The 22,963-nt window shown below is 35.7% G+C and overlaps 1 protein-coding gene across 2 annotated transcripts; it reads right to left on the minus strand.

The window, feature by feature from the left end:
- Positions 1-2,652: 2,652 nt before the first annotated feature.
- On the minus strand, positions 2,653-9,552 carry SPON2 (spondin 2). Of its 2 annotated transcripts, none has more exons than XM_040591805.1 (6): positions 9,120-9,552; positions 8,102-8,354; positions 7,518-7,741; positions 7,061-7,252; positions 5,843-6,017; positions 2,653-3,680 (listed from the first exon to the last, which is right to left on the minus strand). In XM_040591805.1, exons 1-6 carry the CDS (start codon positions 9,285-9,287, stop codon positions 3,502-3,504), a joined length of 1,191 nt encoding a protein of 396 aa, XP_040447739.1. In that variant the 5' UTR covers positions 9,288-9,552; the 3' UTR covers positions 2,653-3,501. The 2 variants fall into 2 exon arrangements, with proteins under 2 accessions (XP_040447739.1, XP_040447730.1); XM_040591796.1 differs by having other exon boundaries at positions 8,102-8,326; positions 9,120-9,545.
- Between the last annotated feature and the right edge of the window lie 13,411 nt (positions 9,553-22,963).

The following is a 22,963-nucleotide window of genomic DNA, read 5'->3' on the forward strand; positions in this document are numbered from 1 at the left end:
TATTAGAACTATTTTTCAATAAGTCCAAGACTATCCCTCCCAAAAATGATCTTTAAAAGCAGACCCTATACTATTTTGTTAATTGCCTGCAACATTTCATAACAGGCTTGGTGGATGAGATTTGGTCATAGCTGGCCCACTTGTACAGTACATTTATGCAGTATAGAGCTGGCGCTCAGCCTTGGGAAGACAGGAATCCCAGTCATTTTGGAGCATATGGTAGAACAAAATGCCTGCCCTCTCCTTCAGTCCACCTAAGGCTCACGCAGTCAACATTTAGGCTATGGTAGCAGGGAGAGCTTTTCAGTTCAGTCAAGTTCATAGATCAGATCTTCCTATATCCTGACTTACGTACAAAAGAACCCTGTTTTTTCCTGGCCATTAACTACTAAGGTGCTGTACTGGATGTCTGCAGAGAAGCCACAGCCCATAGAAAAGCACAAATATTCACACAGCTTTAGCTGGCATTCCTACCTACCAGGAGATAATAGGAAGTGCTTTCATGTGTTTATAGCTAACTGTCCTTAAATTTATTAAGGTATGGAACAAGTTGTTTTCAGTAATGAGATGTCCTATTCCACTATAGGATTTGAATTTGGTGTCCGTGATTTTTGTAGGAGCACAGTTGAAGTCTGTGGAGGCTTTTTTGCTGCTACACTTACCTCTTTAGCTATGTCTTCTATTCTGCAAGAGTATCTGCCAAGGCATCAAAGCTGATTCTTCCTACAAAACATTCTTGCTAAAAAAGAATTGTCTTTGCAAATCCGTTTCAGGTTTCCTCCCAAAGTGTTTTCTGAGATTAGTTTAACCCAGGAATTAATTTACCTATTTCCTTCCCTAAATCTTGGGTATTTAGGACCACAGCAACTTGGCTGCCAGCCATATGTAACAGTGGATGTAAGGGGAAAGGAAGGAAGAGCTTCTCTGTTTCTTCAGTGTCCCAAAATTTTTAAAACAAATCTAAGACTGTGCTGAAAGTAAAAGCTACAAAGGCCTAGCCATATCCACAGAGGGATCATGAACCTTACTAATCAGTTTATTATTAACAGATCTTTATTAAAGATCTGTTATGAGAAATGTCCTTCATCATTACAATGTGCTTCACTAGAACTCACTGCATCCACAGTCTTGCCAAGAAATGTCTCCATCTCTGGTGTTTGCAAAGTGAATACCTGGAATAATATTTGTGGTCAAATATTCTACAGCCACAAGGGCATCCTTAAAGAATGCCGTATTTACCAGGGTCTCCTGAAGTCACTGCCTACAAAAAGCCCATATGTGGGTAACTGGCTGAACAGAAAACTTCTGCTTGAAGAAACACACAGCAAATATTCATGGATGTAAATGCTCTAAAATATAGAAGTTATTTACCACTAACTGGAGTTCTCTGAAATGTGTTGGTTTTTTACGTATTCTCTTCCCTTTCTACTTTACCTCCTGCTCTCGTCTCTTGTCCTTCAGTATCCTTGGGAAACTTTTAGCTTCAGGAGTTTGAGTAAACAGTAGGACTGCTCCACTATCAAATCATATCTTGTAGGACTGAAATCCTAGATTTGGGTCATGTATACAATTACAGATACTCTTCTACTGGACCTAGCCCTTTAGTTGTTCTGGACATGTGAAGAAGCAAAACTAGTCTTTAAAGAACTTCCAGGAAGGTTACTGCAAGGATACCTTGTGGTTTGTGGGTTTGTTTTCCTTGAGTCATAATTTAGACTTGCATCTGATTTCTGCCCAAGTCCTTTACTGAGTTTAGTTAAGCATTTGTTGATCAATCAATTTGAAATTAGTTCCTGTTCTCAGAAAGTATTTACATATATACTCCAACATATGCTTATGTTTTCTGAGATGGTGATAACTGGTGTAACTATATAGTAAATAAGTTTGAGAGAAAACTTAGAATGAGTAAAATTATATGAAAAGAAGAAAGAAAAAATTGAAAGGGAAATCAACTAAACACAAAATATGAAAAAGATAGTGTTATTACACTATTTTCACTGTAGAATGGAAAGAAGGGAACACGAAAAAAATAGGTATAATAAAAAGAGTAAGTGAAACAATTTTGAAAAACAGGCAACAGTGGGAATCTGAAAAATGCAAGCTGTAGAAATTCCTATACTTAGCTCTAACAAGTGTGCGTTTATCAGCATTTGCAGGAGCAACTTTCTAGTCTGATAAAGTTTCAAATTTCTTTCGGTCTTTGCAAGATTTATCACCTGGAAAAAATACAGAAAACCTCTTAAATGTTTCAGTCCTACAGAGAATACAGTGTGATCCTTTAAGTACATAATAATCCTTCAGATGTTTTGCATATTCCAAAAAGAACCTACTCAAATCAGCTCTCCTGTTCAATATATGTGCTGTATATTTGTAAAATTGCAGTGTGTGTAAAAGTTTTGTGGGCTGGCTGTAAACATGATCTCTTGAACAGTGTTACTCCAAAATTCTTCGTTGGTAGCCACAACTCTTTATAAGCCATATGTTACATTCATTTTATAATGGTTATTTAAGCATTAAAACTTACAGTCAGGAAAGTTTCTGATATATTATGTTCTGTTATATTGATGTATGCCCCAGTTTTAGATAATGTTAAAACATTGGTAAGTTTTCTCTGCAAAGAAGTTAGGATGACACAAATAGCAGCAAAAACACTTAAAGAAACATGGACATATTTACTGCAAATAAAAAAAAACAATGATATAATTTATGTTACAGTCAACAGTGTTAACTTAGAGATAATTGAATCATGAGGGACACACACCAACAATCATCTGGTTAAATCTCAGCTAACATTTTTAATTAAGTTCAGAGGTTTTCTACTAGTATCCACACTTTGATTTTTTCTAGTATTTTTGTTGGCCAAGTGTCCTCATGACAGATATTATTCTCATTTTAGAGAAAAAAAAAGAAAAAGACATTTTCATGTATTCATAAGTCTCAAGACAAGTTTACTCAGTTATACTATTATCTTTACCACACTGCAAACATCTGGTCACTCTGATTTATGTAAGTAATTTCTGAAGAAATGCATGTTAAACATGTTTATAAAGACAACAAAAAAGCCAATAAATTATAAAAACATAATTTAGGGAAAAATTAATTTCTAGGTATAAATAGATATAGATCAACAAATTACAGTATTTAAGAAAATTAATAGATTTTGTGATTGGAAGATTTTTACACGTGAAGTATAATCTTTCCAAATGTCTTCTTTTCTGCCACTAGAGGGTACTCCAAGAACTTACAGGATATTTATAGCGAGGATTTCTTTGGGGTTTTTTGGTCTGTAAGTGATCAAGTACTGCTGTCATACTAACTCTTAGGAATTTAACCCCCCAAAATCTTGATATTGAACAACACCTTTCAAAAACAGTCTAATTAACTTTTCAGCAAAATAGTGCAGCATACTCAAATTATAAGGAACATTGACTGACAAGTAGTTTAGATTTAGTTAACCTTATCATACTTTTAAATTATCTAAATCATTATGTTTTATTTATTTCAGACACAATTCTCTGGTTCACATCCTGTTTCTTCATCCAGATTTGGACAAGGCATTCCATTATTGGCAGGGTGAAGAAGTACAAAACGAGTTCTGATCTTGGTCCCTGTTTCTCTGCAAAGACCTCTGCAGAGACCCCAGGAAGACCATTGCGAAACCTCACAGTCCAGTGGTGTTTCTGCAATATACACAATAAAAAGGTAACTTTACATAAATTTCTGCTTAAGTCAAATACGTTGATGGTAAAGCATTAAGGAATGATGATCAAATAGTGTCCTTTCTTATAAAAAAATACATGCGAAATAAATAAAATCCGTATGTTGTCTCATAAACAAAAATGTCTGGTTTCATATCCCAAGCTTATTAATACTGGTGCTATTATTGTTATTGCAATCTAGAGACTAAGGTATAGCATCAGTAGTGCAGCATATTACCTATTGAACTGAAAATACAGAATTCCTATCAAAGAAAACTATGCTTAAAATAATTGTATTCAAAAGATTGCATTAAAAGCATTTACTGTCAACTTTATAACTCATTTGCCTTTGCATGGCTAATTAAAACCACCAGGATTAAAAATTTTCTCTGGTTTATTTAGGTATATTTATATTTATTTGCAGGTAGATATTCTGCCTATAGTTGGTTGCATCTAATTCCATTTAACTTCTGTTCTAATTTGCTTCAGAAATAATGAAAAGTTCAATTTTTTTTTATCATTAAATTATCTTGCTATTTTTTGGTATGTACACCACAGTTCCCTTGGACAATAAAGATATTCCATCACTAGAAGATTTTAATACTAAAAGGGTTTTCAATATAGCTTTAATTTACTGCCAGAAAAGAAGTCAGAAATTCCAAAGTACTTTTGTAATGTATATTTCCATTGAAAATATCTCTCATAAAAATATAGGTGTCTATTTCTTAGCACATTAAATAAAAATATTGCTTGTCACAGAAAATTGCATCAAAACTGTATAATACAGCATTTCTGTGTAAACTAGGTGTGCACAAAACCAGCTGTAAATGCCATATTAAATGTGTGAACTCTGATATAAATATCTGGTATTATAGTGGAACTCACCACTTCTGTCATGATCATTCATTTCCATGTTTCTAGAGAGAATGAGCACACAGTTTGATCTCTGGTAATTAAATCTGTCCTTATGATTCTGTAATATGTTTTTTAATAGACTGATTTACTGGTTAATGTAAAATAAAGTGGGGGTATATTTTTTAAATACCCTATTTTAAATGCATTGATTTAAATTTGTATCCTAAAGAGGGGCAAACGTTCCTTTCAAGTGTTGTGGGAAAGGCATATGACTGAAAATGAGATATGTAACACTCACTTTGAATATGTCTTGTTTACTAAAAGAAATACATTAAAACATTAATATATTTTTCTACCTATTTATAAAGTATAAATCATGTATTATTAGCTGTGTAGGGAATGAGCTTTATTGTAGTGATTGTGAGATGACTTCAGAGCTAGAGGCATGCAGTCTTCAGACATTCTGCAGAAGCTCTTGAAACATGGCAGCTCTTCTAGGAATACACTGGGGATTTAGCCTATTGCTGTCTCAAATAGTATTTAGGATGTCAGTCTTCTTATTCCTAACCCTAATTCCTACACTTTGTAAAAATCCACTAGAAAATCTCAGTGGACACTGTCCCACTGCTTCTTTCCCTTAGATCAAATATTATGTTAGTTATGTAATTGCTACTTCGGAGTTTTGAAAATTACCCTTAAGAGTGACTTGAGTCAGTAGTTTGCATATATTCCTACCTAAACAAGGTTATTAGCTAATATTTTTAAGAGAAGAAAAAAGGAGAGAAAACATTATTTTTGCTGTCAGGATGTATATTTCTATCACAAATATGTCCAAATCAATTGGATTATATAAATTCTTACTACACATAGCTATCAAGGCCACTGACCCAGAAAGAGACAAAAATAATAATTTTTTTGCTCCATCATCATGTGAAAACTCAAGGATGAATATTTACTTCAAAGTTGCGAAGAATTTGGAAACTATGATTCTGATCAAGTGGTGTTTATTTTTCATCAAATTCACTGAAGTATGCTGACACTAAGGCTCAAGTAGCCCTTAGTATGGATATAACACAAACCTTTGAACTATAGCTCAAATAATGCAATCCCTTCCTCACTCTTTCAGGGATTCTCTTTTGTTTTATTTCCCATGTGTGAGTCTGGATACTATTCCTATGCAGACAGGAGAATATTCTGCCTAATCACCTATTTCATCCACATTACCTACCTGATTTCTCCACACTTTGAGTGAATGGAAACAGCAGAGTTGAGCATATCAAAGTACTTACCTGAGACAGAGTCTATTACTTCATTGCTTTTAGCTGGAAGATTAAGATAAGGTACAGGAAGACCCAACTGGTTCTTCTTTAATTTCACCATTGTTACGTGAGCAATAGGTGGCAAAATTTTGAGTTTGGGATAATAAAATGAATTTGCTGGGTGACTTGGAGAGGAGCAAGTGATCTGTGAAATACAAAGGGGAACCTTAAAGAATCTGCATCATATTAGTAAGAAGATAGCTGTAAAATCATGTTTACACATCATGCTAATACTTTTTGACAAGTAAAATGCATATAACCAGTTTCTATGAACCTCGGTTCATATAACTACTGCTGGTAATCCCATAGTTTTTATGCATAATGCTTTGGGTCTGGGCACAATGAATTGTGCCAACCTTTGGCTAGAGGACTGCGGTGGGAGGTACTGCAAACACAATAATGTATGGAAAGATTTGATAGAAAGAAGTGGATGTTATTACAAGGAAGAATACAAGAGTATTAAATAATAATATTAGGTATGCTGTAGCAGCTGTCATATGGGTATAGAAGGCCAAATATATTGTTTTCCAGCTTCCCTTTTCTTTTTCTCATTACTCATTAACACAGCATTTGGCTCTAGAAAAAATGACCTTAAAGAAAGGATTAACTGCATGCTTATAGTATTCAAAACATTTGAATCAAAATCCTCTGTTCCCCACCATCCTCAAAAGCAAAGTATGAGGCATATAGAGTATCAAGTGAGTAAAAGAGACTGAAAGTGGAGTCACCGCAGTAGTGATTAAATTCTCTGCTTTCCCTTAGCTCATTTCCCTTAAATCTAACAGTTTCAGGTTTCAGCAGTGCCTTTAACTGAAAACTCCTCCCCACATCAGTATTCACTGCTAAGAATTTTCCTCTTTAGACATATTTAATAATGCCAGTACTTTTGTGAGTATTTTTATTTTCCTGGTGTTTTAAGAATTAGGTTTTACGGAAAGTACTTTCAATGTAGAGCCAAATTTTCATGAACCATCTGCATTTACCTAGTAAATTTGAAAGACACAGAAAGTAAACAAAAGCAGTAGGGTTATAAGGTATGTAATAAATCCATACACAGAGAGCATCAGCACTCTCAAACACCGAAATCAGTTTCACAAGAGTCTTTCTGTAGTCATAGAATAGTTATCTCATAAAGGGAAAACTCAAAATATATAAGTATGAAGCACTAAACTGTGTATATACACCCACCTCTGTAACTGTTTCCTGTGGAATAGTGGCAAAGTTTGGGGAGGAAAATGTGAAACCACTGTCAGTTCCAGCATCATATGGAAACAGATCTACTGATACTTCTTCCATCCAGTGGTCTCCTTCACAGAGATTTAGGCTGTCAATACCCACAAACCAGTCGGGGCTTGGAACAATTCGTACAACAAATGAAACCTAATAAAACAAAATGATCTGTCAGGATTACATTATTTTGTAATGCTTTAGTCCTGCTTACAGAAATTTTAACTTAAAACTCTTGAAAAAATGGCATTATGCTCTTCTGCTTTACAGAACTTGTACAGTGCTCCCTGCTGTGTGACATGCTTTTTAGTAACCCTTTTTAGGCTATATTTTTCTTACAGGTGACAACTCAAATATTTAATTTTGGTTGCTAATGAAAAAAGAAACACTTTTATAATTAATATGTTCATTTACTTACTAAGGGATGTCTTGAATGCACTTCTAATTCAGTAGAGGTTTGTCCTGTACCACTGGAAATGGCAGCAGCAGAGAAGATTCCATGTACACTCTGAATTTTCTCTCCAGCTTCTTCTATTTCTTTCATTAATACCCATGCTTCACCCTTTTCAGCAAAATCACGTACACCATTGCTGGCATATTCATTTTTTTTCCACATGCTGTAGTCAGAACTATGAGTAACACCTATTTGAGTGAATACATGGCATGACATAAAAGTCTGGTTTAGATTGTCCCTATTCCTTCAGTTTCTCTGTTTTATTCCTGAGGTTAAAAAAAACGCGTATAAAAATGAGTGAACACTAAAACATTTGGCTTATCACTGTTTATTTCAGCTGCAGCCAATTGAAAACAGAAGTCAATTGAAAACAGTTGTAGATTTTTGAAAGCATCATGGATACTTCAAGTTCTGCATTTCATTCTGAATAACTTTGCCTATGTTTTTCCTTTTTCATTAGTTCTCTTAACATTTACTATTAAGAGGAAAAAAAGATCACAGCAGTCAAGAGATTTATCTGTTCTTGAAACTGTACATACTTTACTTACCTAGCATTGATGACCACTGTGCTGGGGGCCTATAAAGTGGATACTGCTTAGGGAAAGCAGTCTGACTCCATTTCCCCGTGAAGATTATGCTGTACTTTGCAAGTTCCTCTGCTGTGCAAATAGAATCGTCACCCACAGGCAAGCTGCTGGCATAACCTGGTATTGTTACAAGTAACGTCCAGATAACTTTACAGGAGTGGTAGACAAACATCAGGTTTTCCATCCCTTCCACACAAAAAGAAAAAAATGTTAGCTATATTAGTCACTCTAAACTCAAAATTGAATAAAAGTTACCTAATAAGATGTAATGTAGTGTAAGTTATAACTAAAAAGAAAGCATACATCTGAAACACTAAAAATTGTTATGCTTCTAAAAACATTATTATAATGCTTTCAGATTTGATATTTCCATGCTATATACTACAAGTCCGTAAGTCCACCTGGGACAAGTGTTTCTAATGAAAATAAAAATATCTTAACCTTGTCCACAGTACTACCTCTGAGAAAAATCTGTTTCTGATTTTCTTTTGAAATCTTATTAGAGTCACATCTTGAATTAATTAGGGTAGCAACTGTTTCTGTGGAAAACATTAGTGGTATATTTATTCTTCTAAAGATTAAATTGCAGGTTACTTTGCCAAAAGAAATGATTTATTTTAAATTTGTGTTCTACAAAGGCTGTTTTATGGCATAACATTTAAAGTCAAATACATTTTGTATTTATATAAATTACTTAGCTGTCATAACTTGTGCATTAAAAATACATTGTAATTATTTTGGATTGTTTAAGCTACACAGTTGTTAAAAACCAGTATTTTTTAAAAGTTGCTGTCGTAGGTTGTGCAAATTTTGTTTTTAAATTAATATGGTAATTGCATCAGACTGTTGAACTCCAGCAATTGTTTAAAATAACAGCCTTAAAATCTCATTTTTAAATGCTTTTGTCCTTTGAGAAAACTATACAATATAACTAAAACTCTAATAATATTAATTTGTAAAAAGAGCTTTGAATACTCACTAAATATTTCCTCTGGAGCACTGGTAGGGGGAGAGCACCTGCTTTTGCTGGCAGCTGAGTTGGTCTGCAAGAGAAGACAGTAGGAGCCTTGCTATTTATGCCTGAAGAGGGTCTCTTTGGTCCAACAATTATTGTAATCTTTAGACTTTCCAGGTTTGCAAAAGGCATGCCATCTTCTTGTTTGCAATCGTTTTGGATGGACTGTCAGAGGTTTCCTGTCTGTCAACTGGTTTAGGTTCCTATCAGAAGACTGTGATGCCGAATAGACGAAATGCTTTAAAAAAATACCTTGAATTCTTAGTAACAGTTTGAGTTTTCTGGTGCCTTTACAGTTCTCTGCTCTTATTAATGCCTCCAAGCTATACAAATGAACGGATTCCAGCACTGAAATAGTTCTAGTGAATACACTTTAAATGAGAAGCATGTTTTCTTGTAAGTTTTATTGTCTGACAGATGCTCCTTCCAAACATTTACAGAGAGCTTGCTCACTCTCACACACCATATGTATGTGTTCAAATAAAAGGGGTGAGGCAGCTAAAAAAGTCAAGAGGAAAAAAAAGTTACATTTCATAATTGCACATACTCACACAGACTGTGTCTCCTGCAAATATGAATTAATTTAAAGTAGTACAGTGTATATTTTTGTGTTCTACAGTACCGTATTCTGGATGATGAAAGGGCTCTGTAACATTGTGGTTTCTTTGGAAAGAGTGGTTTTGGGAAGCTCTGAGATTTTTCTTAGCTGTCTTCAGAGTAAAAACCCAAATAAAAATCTTATTATTACAGTTAAATCATGCAGCCTCTGTAGCACAGTACATACATTGGCATCAATAAAATTGTTTGTATTGTCTATGAAAAATTATGAATAATATAGTGACTCAATTAAGAAATAGTGTTTAATATTTATTTTTAATTATTTTCCCCACTACCTTTCAAATAAGGGAAAACGAGGGCTTTGTGCCATGCATACAAGGTTAACAAATGTTATTGTGGCAGATCAGCAAAGGAAGTTAAGTTCAAATGTTTACAGTAAACCATGAAGAAAGTCTTTCATAGGGTCTTCCTCTGAAATTGTGAGGAATGTCACTTAAGTACTTCCACAGATCTCTAATATGATGGTACAGCATATGGAAAAAAAAAACCCACAGTTATATTTCAGATGAAACTCCCAAACCATCGTAGGTATATAGCTGAAGTGGCACACTATTGTCCTCCAGGAGGGGATTACCAAACAACCAGTTTAAGCTTTGTGGCACCTCAACTGGAAACCTATCCTACCCTTCTGCCGCCCACCCCATGGTAAATCAAGAAGAAAAGCCAAGAGATGAATAAACTGGGATGTCTGAATGGAATTTCCTTTGAATATTCTCCTGGCAAAATGGAATCTCTTGCATGTTTCAACATAGATGGATTCAGCATCCATAACCACAATTCCTAAATATCTGGATAGAGTATGGGAATTCTGTAGCAGGTTAAGTAATCTAGATGTGGGACCACCTTTATTTCCAAGGTCCCTTCCTCCATCTTATGTTAATGCAAAGTTTTCCATTACTTATTTTTGTTCCAGAAGCCAGGCTCCACTAAGGAAAAAAGAGCAAAGAAACTTCATGGATACTTTTCTACCAGTTCTTTGAGTGTTTGTTGAAGGATGATATTGGAATTACATCCAGCTCACTCCCTACTATGCACAGAATTCCAGATCCTCAGGTTCCTTAGATAATTGAGTCTACTTACATCAGAAGTGGGTGATCTTTCCAGCCCTTGGAGCTCTGTAGAACTATACAAAGGTCTCACAAGTTTTAAAGTATATTGCTCAGAGTACTGTTAAAATTCTTTAAGGTTTACATGTTTATTACCAAGTGGCTTGAAACTTCAGTAGGTATTGTTATGTTCACAATTACTGAACCAGCTAACCGTGCATACTGAAACATACTCTGACACTTCCAGGGCAACACTTAAAGTGAGAACAAAGCAATTAGCTCTGGATCCAGCACAGAATTATTTAATATATCAGACTAGCCTTTTCCTTTCGAAGAAAAATTACTGGCAAAAGGCACATCACCAGACTAGATCATTCTAGTTCCATGACTACGTGTTGTGAATGTATCCAGGAACAGGAACGATACATGCAGGCTGCATAATTTGGCACAGCTATTATAAGAAAAACTTACTAAATGATAAAAGAAACTGAATCATTGGAAGTCATTAACTTGGGAAGTCATTTGAGGTTTCTAAGGACAGAGCAGACAAACAAATATAAAAAAAAAATCACAAAAGTTATAGTTGATTCTTCCCTTGGCATCGGAGTGCATGATGCTTTGTACCAAGCATCCAAGAGTCTTTCCAGTTCAACAATTCTACAGCTCCATTACTCCAATTTCTTGTGGTTATCAAACTTCTCAACATCAGCTATGCAGTTAAAGCAATATACTGAGTCTTTTATTTTGCTACCTTACCAGTGTGGGAATGAGATACTTTGAAGCATTTCAGTTTGAAAACTGAAGAGGCATTCTTTCCTTAAAGACTGCAGATACTTACAGGGAAACTGGATTATAGTCCTTATTCATGTTCTCTGATCCTGGTCCAAAATGGAGGTTTTCTTCCTTACTATACCTACACTGGACTTTTCCCTGTTTACAGTGAGGGCTCTACTGTGACAGATTTCTCAGGATTAAAATTTTCAGGACCCACAGCCCCATTCTTATCTTTCTTCTATTCATAATGAAATTGTTGGACAAAATACAGGGACTGTAAATTTATTTAATTATCTTCTCTCCTTTCCTGGCCCCCCCAACCCCCCACCCCCATGGTTGAAGGAGGGGGAAAACAAAGAAAAACATACCAAGTAATGTTGTCAGAAAATACTAATTTGAGGACTCCCAGTCTTAATTCTTTAAATAGAAATTGTGCTAAGCATAACAGTACCTGACATTGTGAAGGATGTCAAAACATCAAGTGTATCTCATAGATGAGAAGAAAAAAATTAGAAAAAAATCCCAGATTTCTACTCAATGGATTACTTTCATGGCTGGGAAGCCACAGGTGCCAAATTTCTGTGGGCCAGCAGCTGGAGAAAAAAATTTGCTGTGGGATCAGAACCTATGCTTGCATTCCTTCTTCAGTTTACATGCCCCGTTAGAAAGTTGCTGAAAACTCATGGAAAACTGGGAAAAAAACCCTCTTCCATTTAGAAACCATTTTGCCTGTATATAAAATTGACATTTTTCTTTCCCTTTTAAAGCAAAATAGCTTTTGTTATTCAAGTTTATGTCTCTTCAGGTCCATCTATTTTCCAGCCATATGCATACCTCTGTAGACTTCAAATGCTACAGGGAGCAGGCATACAAAGCTTGTTTTACTTAAGCATCAGTGCCAAAGTGTGCCTTATGTCTAATTTTACTTGCAGAAGCATGCAGTTTCTGCTGTTTCTTATCAATAAGACAACAGTTTTACAGTTCCTGCAGGCTTTACTAAGATTCACAGGATGAAAGCTGGAAAGTATAAAACAAAAATGGTGTCGAGATATTTTTGGTTTTTAAATAACAGTCATAACTGTGTCTAAAATATTCTATATTTTTGCTAACCAAAAATAATGAATAAAACAAGAAAACAAGAGGAAAAGCCCTATTTAAAAATATAATAGTACAGTCAATATCGTGTTGATTCTTGAATCATTTGCACCATACAAAAACATTTATATGAACATGTTTAGACTATCACACAGGAATATAGCACATTAAAAGGATGCAAATTCCATTTTGATTTTTCAGAGAATTATCTAGTCCTTTGTCTGATAAGCAACAAGATTGGCATGATTAGCTATGACTTTTCTATTAAACTGTAAGATTAAGAGAAAGGAGATTTAACAAAAATGATTGATCTGAAGTTAGTTTGCCCACCTTTATTCTAAACGGAAGCACCAGAAATTGTGAATTTATATTTTTGAAGTATTACCACACATTACAATTTTACTAAAACAATTTCCTCTTTGCTGGTAAGGAGTATAAAAGCAACTTTGATATTCACAGGCTGTTTAATATGCTTATGACTAGCTAGCATCTCTTTGTCTACCAAGAAAAACATAACATTGTATTACTTAAGAAGGATTATACAGCCATACTTTCTCTCCAGTAGTTACCATGGATACACATACGATTATGGACACTCAGCAATGCCAAAAGGTTTACATTCAGTCAAAACCCTCTGAGCTCTAAGTTGTAAAATCTCAATACCAGAATGGCAAGCAGCAGAATATTTTATCATGGAGAACTGATGGTGTTGGTTTGGAAGCTTTTATAAAATAAAGCATTTACATAGGAAAATGGAGCATTCCCAATATTAGATGGTACAACAGTAGTGAAGGCAGCTTTAACGTTTATTTATCTTTTGAGATAAAAATTTATTTTGCAGAGTAAGGTACCTAAAATGAGTGTGTACACATGCACTAGATATGTAAACTGCCACTATACATAAAGCAGATCTAGTCGCTATAGTCAATAGAATCTAGAGAACTGTTCAGCTTACCCTTCAATTTACACCTATATGTGACCAAATGAATAACTGATGAGTAGCTCTCTGGTCTCTACTAACCGTATTGACACCTAGCTCTCATGTAAACATCTACACATAAGTGGCTGATTCAGGCATCTCTATCTTTTCCTGAATCCAAACCCAAGTGGATTGCATTAGTTGTTCCAATTGATAATAACCAACATTCAACCTACTAGTAGGGATTAGCAAATTCAGCTTGTATTTTGAGTTTAGAAATTCTTTTTGAAAAGGTGTTGGGGTTAGGGGGTGTGTGTGCGTGGTGGGTGGTGGTAATTTGTTTTGTTGTTTTTTTTTAATTCAGGGCTCACTGAAAAGTCAATCTGAGATAAGGAAAAGGATAAAAAAAAATCCGTTTTATTGACCACGGTGAAACTGATCAGCAACAAAAAGTTCTTCTGTCATCTTCTGCATTAAGTCACTTCTAGTATTGAAGAACCTAATATGTAGGCCAACACTAGGTAACCAAATCAGAGTCTGTGACAGAACCAGAGACAGCTTCTCTTTGGGCCTCTTCCTCTGCCCATAACCCACATCCACCCAAACTGTGCAGCTATAGAACCATATCATCTTTTCTGTTTTCCAAAAGGATTTGCAAGAAGATCTTAGAATCTCACCCTTTTCTGCATCCCAGCTTGTTTTCAAGTAGTTTTCAAGTTTACTGTGCTTGTTTAACAGACCAGTTTTAGGGTTTTGTTCCACTATTTCCAATGTGAAGAGCTTTGGGGTTTTTTTTGTTGGACTTCATTTTTCTCACATCCTTTTGTTGCTAATGGAATTGTTATTTCTAACCCTCACTTGTTAATAAATTCAAAGGTTTTATACTACATCATAGAGAATAACTAAGATAGCTGTCCATGCAGAAGTTTAAGAAGAAGAGAACTGAAAACTGGTTCAGGAAAATGGGGCATAAAACTACAGCAGGATAAATAAAGGAATAAAAATTTGATCTCTTTTTGTGGAAAATATGGATTGCATCTTCCAAAAAAAATTCCAATCTTCCTATTGTATCTTTCCCTTCATCTGTAAAGTGGAACGGACCTGTACCATTACTATTTGTACTTCTTGTTTGCCATTAAATTTCCACTGGAGAAATATTTAAACACTCAATAATTCTACTCATACCACTACAAAGGCTACTTTACAAAGTGTTGACTTTCTAAGACCAATTTGATGCTTTCTTTGCCTTGTAGAAATGTCAGTCTTTTATCTCTGTGGCAACACTGTAGAAGACCACTAAATTTTATTTCTAAAGTAGTCGCTATCAAGGCCACACTTTGTTTATATTACTTCCTGCTTCATAGTCAGATTTTGTCCATTTTTCTTGTATTTTTTCCAACGGTCTTAAATATATTAAATGATAGCTGTGGAGTTATTAGAGTTACATCTCTAATTCATGTGAATGATGAGGTACTGTAAAAAATGAATTGATCTTTTCTGGGAAGTCACCCATATATCACAGTCTGCACATAGCTCTAATTCAGTAAAAGATCCATTATTTGCCACCATAACACAGTATCTTCCTCCCACCCCAGTACTGGTGAGGAGTCAATGCAGACTTAAGAGTAGTAGTGGAATGAGGAGTTGTGATCCACTGACAGAGTGGGACCACATTTTGGGGCTGAGGTATATTTTTTACCTTCCCCCATGGAAATAATATGGAAAAATCAGTACAATTTTCCTATTTACATATATAACTCTATCATCACTCCTTAGCTTGGTTATAAATATGATCTAATCACACTAAGAAAAATGACAAATTTCCAGTTTAATGACAGCTGATAAAAAAAAAAAAGGTTATGCCATTTGATAGCATACGAAAATCTTAGACATAGTAAAGACCTCAGGGACCTGCAGTATTGTATTCAGCATTCATTAGACCTCATCTAGGATGTTGTATCCAGTACTGCAGCCCCCTTTAACTTCCATACAAGAAAGACATAAATTTGAGTCAGTTCAGTGAAGAGCCACTAAATTTTATTCAGTCTGGAGAAGGGAAGGCTTTCAAGGGAACCTGATAGTAGCCTTTCAGTGCCTATAAGGAGGTCAGCAAGATGAAGCTAGACTCTTCGCAGTGGTGAACATCGGGAGGACGAGTGACAATGGCTATAAGAAGCAAGAGAGATTCAAACTGGATATAAAAGAAAAACCTTTTCACCATTATAATGGTCAAATGGTAGAGCAGTTGGCCCAAAGTTGCAGTGCAGTTTCCCTCCTTGGAGGCTTTAAAATGAGACTGGATAAAGCCCTGAGCAACCTAATCTAATCTCAAAGCTGACCTTGCTTTGAGTAGGAGATTGGACTAGAGACCTCCTGAGCTCCCTTATAACCTGAAATACTCTGTGTTCTTATATTATGAACAAAATTTGTTCTGATCTTATTGCAGTGCTTCAGGTAAAGCAAAAACCTTTCACCTGTCATCAAGAACAAAAATCCATAGGATCTATCCACCTGGGAATGTAATTGCAAAATTAAGGTTTGTAAAAGAGAGATATAGGGTTGATTTCTATGGATAACACGAATACATGTCTGTACCGTGCAATGGAATTCAGTGCAGAATTCCCTAAGTCAGCACCAAACACTGTCTCTCCAAAACTCAAGACACAAAAGTTAAAAGAACATGGTGAACATGGACTTGGGAATCTATAAATTCAGAAACAGAGTCATGCAGTTATGTTTCTTTTGAGTTCTGAGGCAATCTCCATGCAGCTACCTCAGTACATTGGTCAGTGACAGCAGCTTCCACACAGGTATTCATCTGCTTTTGGAGGATCTCTGGATGAAACACAAATAATACTGTAGAAAACTAAATGGATGCCCACAAAGTTTATTATGGGAAACCTCCTCCCAATAAGTTATTTTTACCAGGCTTTTTTTACAGTCTTTTATAAATGTTGTGAAGTCAACCCCTTATCAAATGGATATTCTTAATTAACAATACTCCTATCATTATGCTGAAGGAATCAAATATTCAGCCATTCTCATTTAAAACATTGTGAACTGGGAGGTTATCATAGAGACATTGTGCTGCATATATAAATAATTGTTTTATAACTTGGCTATAAATATGCCCCAATGCACAGAAAGAAACTTTCAACAGAATTACCAACTCTGACAGCAGAAAAAAAAGTAGCTTTCATGACATACATATCCAAGAGCACAAAAGGTCTTAAAAGTTGTATAAAGCAGAAGAAACAAGACTATTATATGTAAGGCATTATTGTTTCTGACCACAGGTCAGTTTTTTTTGTTTACAACAAAAAACTTGCTTTTCTCCAGAAATAATGAATGAAATAAAATGTTCCATTTGCCCTTTGGTTCCCAACAAAACTCAGGGGAATGCAAACAGTAAGAACAATTATTTTCTAAATCAGTATTTTTACCAGTATTGCAGAAAGTGAATTTATAAAAAAAATAGTTTGCTAATTTGAAATTGAAGAAAGCTGCTGTTTAAATAATGGGTTATATAATCTCTTGTAATTGTTATTGCTGTTTCAGATCCTTGCATTATTAATAATTATAAGTGCCTGAGTGTGAATTTTATTTATCAATTATTACAGTGAAAAAGTGAACTTGACAAACAGATGAGAAATTTAAGTTTTCTACATTATATTCTACATTAACTACAAATTAAGGATGAATTGATATCAATTTATATTTCAGGAAGCAGTACTGCTCATTTACTTCTTTTATTTCAAAAACTAAATCAATGTCAAGTATCATGCTAGGAAGCACTGTATTGCTAGCAATACTTGAATAGATTTTTAATTCTGAAGCACTGGTATAAATATAAATTATCATCAACAGAAATACTCTACAATTGTGCCAATGTGAACATAATAAGAATCTGACCTATTCTTTTAAAAGATATAAAGCTCATATTGTAATTTCTTTTGTCAATAGAAAAGCCATTGCCCAGACCACATTTTAATTAACCACCCTGAATTCTGTTTGCAGATTCAATTAAGAAAAGATACTATTCTTCACTTCTTGTCCTAACCTTTTCTTCAAAGTTACAGTGCGGTTTACTGAATATGTGATCAGTTATGCGTTCTGAGAAACTGTTCTAGCAGTTGTTTGGACATTTTATAATTTTGAATAAGCTACAGGATTAGGAACAAAACAAAAAAAAATCAAAAAACAACCCCCCAAAAATAAAATTGCATTAAACCATTACAGTTACCCTTAAAACTAAGGGTAAATAAGCACAGAACTGGGGAAAGAATTCAGTGATCTTCTACATTCTTCTCTTTTCCAGTCCCCATATAGTTTGCTATATGAACACTAATTTCCCTATATGATCATTATAATATGACACATTTATGTCTCTAGAATTGCTATAATAGAAAAAGCCAGGACAATCAAAACCAGAAATTTAAAAGCATTGATTTACTCATCTAAATAATGGACTCAATAGTCTCTAATGAATCAATTTATTCCTAAATGATTTGCGAACAATATTTATTCAATTTATTTTATAGAATCATAGAAACACTAGTTGGGAGGGACTTCTGGAGCTCTCTTGTCCAACTTCACATTCAAAGCAGGGTTGTCACCTAACTAGGTGAGGCCAGCTCTGCCTTCGTCTGCGTGAGCATGAAAAGCACCAAGGGTGGAGATTTCTACCATCTCCACGGGGAACCAGTTCCAGTGCCGCACCACACTCCTTGTGGAAAAGTTTTTCCTCTCAGCAATCTGAACTTCTCAAGGTGCAGTCTGTGGCTGTTGTCCCTTACTACATCATCTGTTATTACCAAGCAGAGTTTTGGCTTGGCTGTCTTTGACAGGAGCATGCTTTAAGTGACTGCAAGGCTGCTTGACCTCTTCACTAGACTAAACCAGCTCACACCCCACAGCTTCTCTTCCTATGTCATGTGCTTTAGCCTAGCTTGTCTCGATAGCCCTCCACTGGGCCCTCTCCAGTCTCTCAATATCCCTCTGATTTAGGAATCTCAGAACTTAATACAGTATTCAATGTGGCCCCACCAGTGGTGAGCACAGGGCGTAAGCACTTCCCGCAGTCTGTTGGCCTTGCAGCTCCTGATGCAGCCCAGTATGCATTTTGCTTGACTCACAAAGAAAGCACACTGCTTGCTCTCATTCAACTTGGCATCCACAATAATCCCCAGGTTCTTTTCAGCTATTTAACCAGTCGGTTCCCATTCTAAGTTGATGCATGGGGTTGTTTTGCACCAGGGCAAAACTATGGGCTCCTTGTTGAAGTTTTTGATGTTGGTGGCTTCCTCAAGATTATGAAGGTCTTCTTGGAGACTAGATTCATTGTTTGTCTTGTTGGCCACTGCTGATTCAGTATTGCTATCAAATTTGCCAACAGAACTCTTTCATCAAGTGCTGTTTGTTTATTTGCACACTGTAGTATGATATAAAGAGAAGTCTTTACGTCTTTTCTCGTGTGGATCCTCTGCTTTTTCTGGAAGTCCTGAAATCTTTCTCTGGGACTTCTCTTTTTAACAAGACTTTGATAGTTACCAGTACTCTGTTTAACACATTTCTGTGGCATCTTCTACTTTTCATGTTCGCTATTTTGAAAACTACATCAGCATTTGCTTTCGCTGGTGTTCTAATGCAGAAGCAGATGTCTTTATCTCAATAGTGATTTTGATTTTTCTCTTGGCTAAGTAACTTTTGGCAAATTAGATTGTGTAAGCAGCTTACTACTTGTGAGTAAAATAGTCACAGACAACGCAATGCTGACAGTGAAAGAATTCTCAGAAATATCACTGCCAAAATTTGGATTACCCCAGCAACAATATCAATATTTGTCCTTTAATAATTATCACAGTGTTATAAAAACTGATATAAATACAAGCAATCATTTCATTGCATCTGCAGGTAAGATCTGCAGATCTTTCCTGATTCTTTGCATGAGAAGCTTGCTTTACAGATGCTTACAATGGTGACAGTAGTACCTGACCTGCCTTTTCCCCCATGATAATAAAATAACATATTTCTGAAAACAGCAGTTTGTAAAATCTCCTGTGAACTGCATAGTAATTTCTGAAAGTGAGTCTGCACATGTTACATCATAAACCTCAGACCATTAACACAGGAATCCCATATTTCACAGTATCAAATTATTTATGTACTTTCTTTGTTGAATACCTCAACAAAGTCCCATCAAATATAGCAAATCAGACAATCAGAATTATACTTATTACCAACCATTGCTCTCATACACCAATCCATTGGCATCTCAGATAGCTAGTGTAATATAACAGATATTAACGAAGTTAAGTATGGTGCAGATTTGCTCAGTGAAGACAATGCAGATAGGATTCAGGTTACAATGCTTTTACAAAGCATGTGGCATTAGATTTCAGTTCATGTTCAGTAACACTCTCAATTATCCCAAAACAAGAAGGGCAAATGGGTAAAAAAATGCATAGTTCCTTATGCTCAGTTTACAGAGGGATCAATGTCTTTTGTTGATAGTTTAGTCCTGTAGCTTATACATTTATTTTTCTGGATTGTACTAGGATTGCTTGAGGATATAGGACAGCAGAGAACTTGGCTGACTGTATGGTGGCCCACACATCTGTGAACTTGTAAAGTTGAACCACAGATTTTATAAATAAATGATGTCTTAGAATAGGAAATATACTTTTCTTTTTAATGTGTATTATAAGATAGGTGCTTTCTTGGAAAATGGAAATGTTTGATTTTAGCATCTAGAGATAGAAAAGCAGGCAAAAATTGAGGGAAACAGAAAACAGTATTAGAGTGTGCTCTTAAATCTCTTGTACTAACCAGAGACTTCTTGTCATCACTGCTTAGATCAGCTCCAGGAGTTTAAACAGCAAGCTTATTTTTCCATGGTTTCTAGTCCATTATAGTAGCTATTTGTCTTCTTCTACCAGCAGGACTGGCCAAATAAATTACACCAGGGATAATTTACTAATATTTCTGTAGTCACTTCCAAATAAGGAAGAGGGGGGGCCCCATCCCAGAACGTTTATCTATAAACATTTCCCTTTATGAGGTTTTGAAGTGACTCTGAGGAGGTCTGAACCTTGAGGTAGCACTAGCCAATCTTATCTGTAGAATGAGCATACCCCAAAACATTCAAGTAGTTACAATCTGTATGTTTTCTTAGAGCACGGACAACCCCTTAAAACAGAGAAAATGCAGATCTGAATGATGCAGATAAATAAAAGTTTTGAAAACAAATCTTTCCCGTTTCCTATTTCCTTTAAGAATGAGCTCCTCCTTCCAGATGATCCGGAGTCCAGCAATTTGCACTGCTTTCTTGGGTTGCAGCAACCTTCACACAGTCTCCCTCTGGGTCTCTAGGAATGTATCCTCTCCTTGACCTCTGAGGCTTGGCTGTAGAGCTGCTCCTTCGCAACAGGCAAGCCATGTGCTTTGTCAGGAGTCTTTCAGTCTGCGTGCAGGCATTGTAGCCTCCTCCTTTCTCTCCCCCTGTCCACCTGACATGACTGCCACAGCCAGGAAAAGTGGAGGCAGCCTTTCTTGCGGCTGTTCTGTCACACCCTTTTGAACCTAACACAGAAGGGGAAAAAAAACCCCAAGCACCATCATAAAACAGAAGTTAAACCATGAACAAAAAGCTCCAGTTTGTCATCTGCCATGAAGGTAAAAGCAGTAAAAATAGGCTGTCATTTAAACAGCAAAGACTTTCGCAGTTTTCAGGCTGAGGCATGCACCCTGTTCATTATTCTACCTCAGGTAAAACCTGAGATGAGACCTGGACTCATCAGCTCTCCTTGGGCCCTGGTCTCTGGGGAGAGAAGATGCAGGTATATGAGCCAGAATGGTTCAGTCTTATGCTCATCTTTCAGTCTGGATTACACTAGCGTAGTTCAGAATGAGCATGATATGCATATACTCGTATTAGGCAATATAGAAAAGAGCAGACAGATAGATCTTACAAAATAACTAAAAAGTATCCACCTCTTTGTCTGACCTCTCCAGTCACCTCTCAAAGATGTTGTCAAATAATTGTCTGTTCTAACACTGCTACCTGTGGTCGTGACATCTGACTACCTCTAAGATAATAAAATAGAAGAGTAGTTCCAATCTGTGCAGATGACAAACAAAGCATAATATTAGAAAGTTTCTATTTCAGTAAAACACAGTGAAAGAGGTGCCTATTACTGAATGTAGGCTTTTGTAGGAACATGGCATTATTATGAGCTCACCTGTTTATCATTATCTAATAATTATTATTATTATCAGTTCTCACCTGAAGCAGGAACAGTATCTGGGATGTGCCACTGCTGGATGCTAGGGGGAAAAATGAACAAGAAATAGGAAGTCAACCCTTTTGGTAATATGAATGGCTCTCCCATAACCATACCTCACTTTTTTTGTAAGACCTTCTCTTCAGCAGCATTCATTGACTCCGCCAGATTTCAAAAGCTCTATCAGTTAGGATAACCTATACAAAACCGAGGAATTCCAAACCCTGTTTTCTGCAGTTTACCAGCTTCAACTTTGCTTAATCATGAAAGGCATTACCACTGCTGGGATTCGCTGTGGCCTGTGTGTATGTCAGTCCATACCCTACTGCTCACTGATTCATCTTACCATGTGTTTTTTGTTGTCCATAAACTCAACAGATAAATTAGATTCATCATGTCTTCACAGCATTTTATTGTAGAAAGGCTTTTTTCTCACTGAAGTTTCTTTCAGATACATTGTAAATACTTTTTGAAGCTATCTTAAAAATCCATTCCACTTGACTATATTTTATCCATGGTAGCAAATATCTTGGTAGACACCAGGTCATTCATGTTCATGCTCAAAATGTCAAGGATTGCTGTATTTTTCTATAGAGACTTTCCACATCATTGATAATGGTTTTTCATGGAAACCCACTACGGTACTGCTGTTATGAAGCCGTTGATAGCATTTAGGACATATGTCAGGTTGTATCAGCCTTTAATGAAGCAGATTTCCAACTCCAACTTTTGTGTTATAACAGCCATTTATAAGCTACATACATTTCTGAAGAGATACAGAACTTCTATTAAAAAGAAAAATAAAATCAACATAAATAGATGTTTGTAAGATCCATCGACATCTTCATTTCACTTTCCACTCCCCCCATTTCTCAAGGGAAATCCAAGACAGAGCCTTCAGAAATCAGACTGGAGAACAGAACATGTCCCACCTTTTATACCCACCTGTTAGTATTCAGAAAATGGAGACATTTCTAGAGAAACTACAACAGATGTCTGTGGCAGAAGAACACAAAAATTGTATGTGCTCTCCTAAATTTTAAAGTTTTAAATTGCATCCAAGATAATAAACAT

The sequence above is a fragment of the Falco naumanni genome, chromosome 1, assembly GCF_017639655.2.
Source record: "Falco naumanni isolate bFalNau1 chromosome 1, bFalNau1.pat, whole genome shotgun sequence".
NCBI lineage: Eukaryota > Metazoa > Chordata > Aves > Falconiformes > Falconidae > Falco > Falco naumanni.

Excerpts from the sequence above, each read along its gene's own strand:
- SPON2 (XM_040591805.1), bottom strand. The coding sequence starts at position 9,287 with ATGCCTTTTGCAAACCTGGAAAGTCTAAAGATTACAATAATTGTTGGA. Across the intron at positions 8,355-9,119 it reads TGCTCCAGAGGAAATATTTA|CTAACATTTTTTTCTTTTTG; the intron begins GTGAGTATTCAA and ends TGACTAATATAG. Across the intron at positions 7,742-8,101 it reads ACAGTGGTCATCAATGCTAG|GTGTTACTCATAGTTCTGAC; the intron begins GTAAGTAAAGTA and ends TCACTCAAATAG.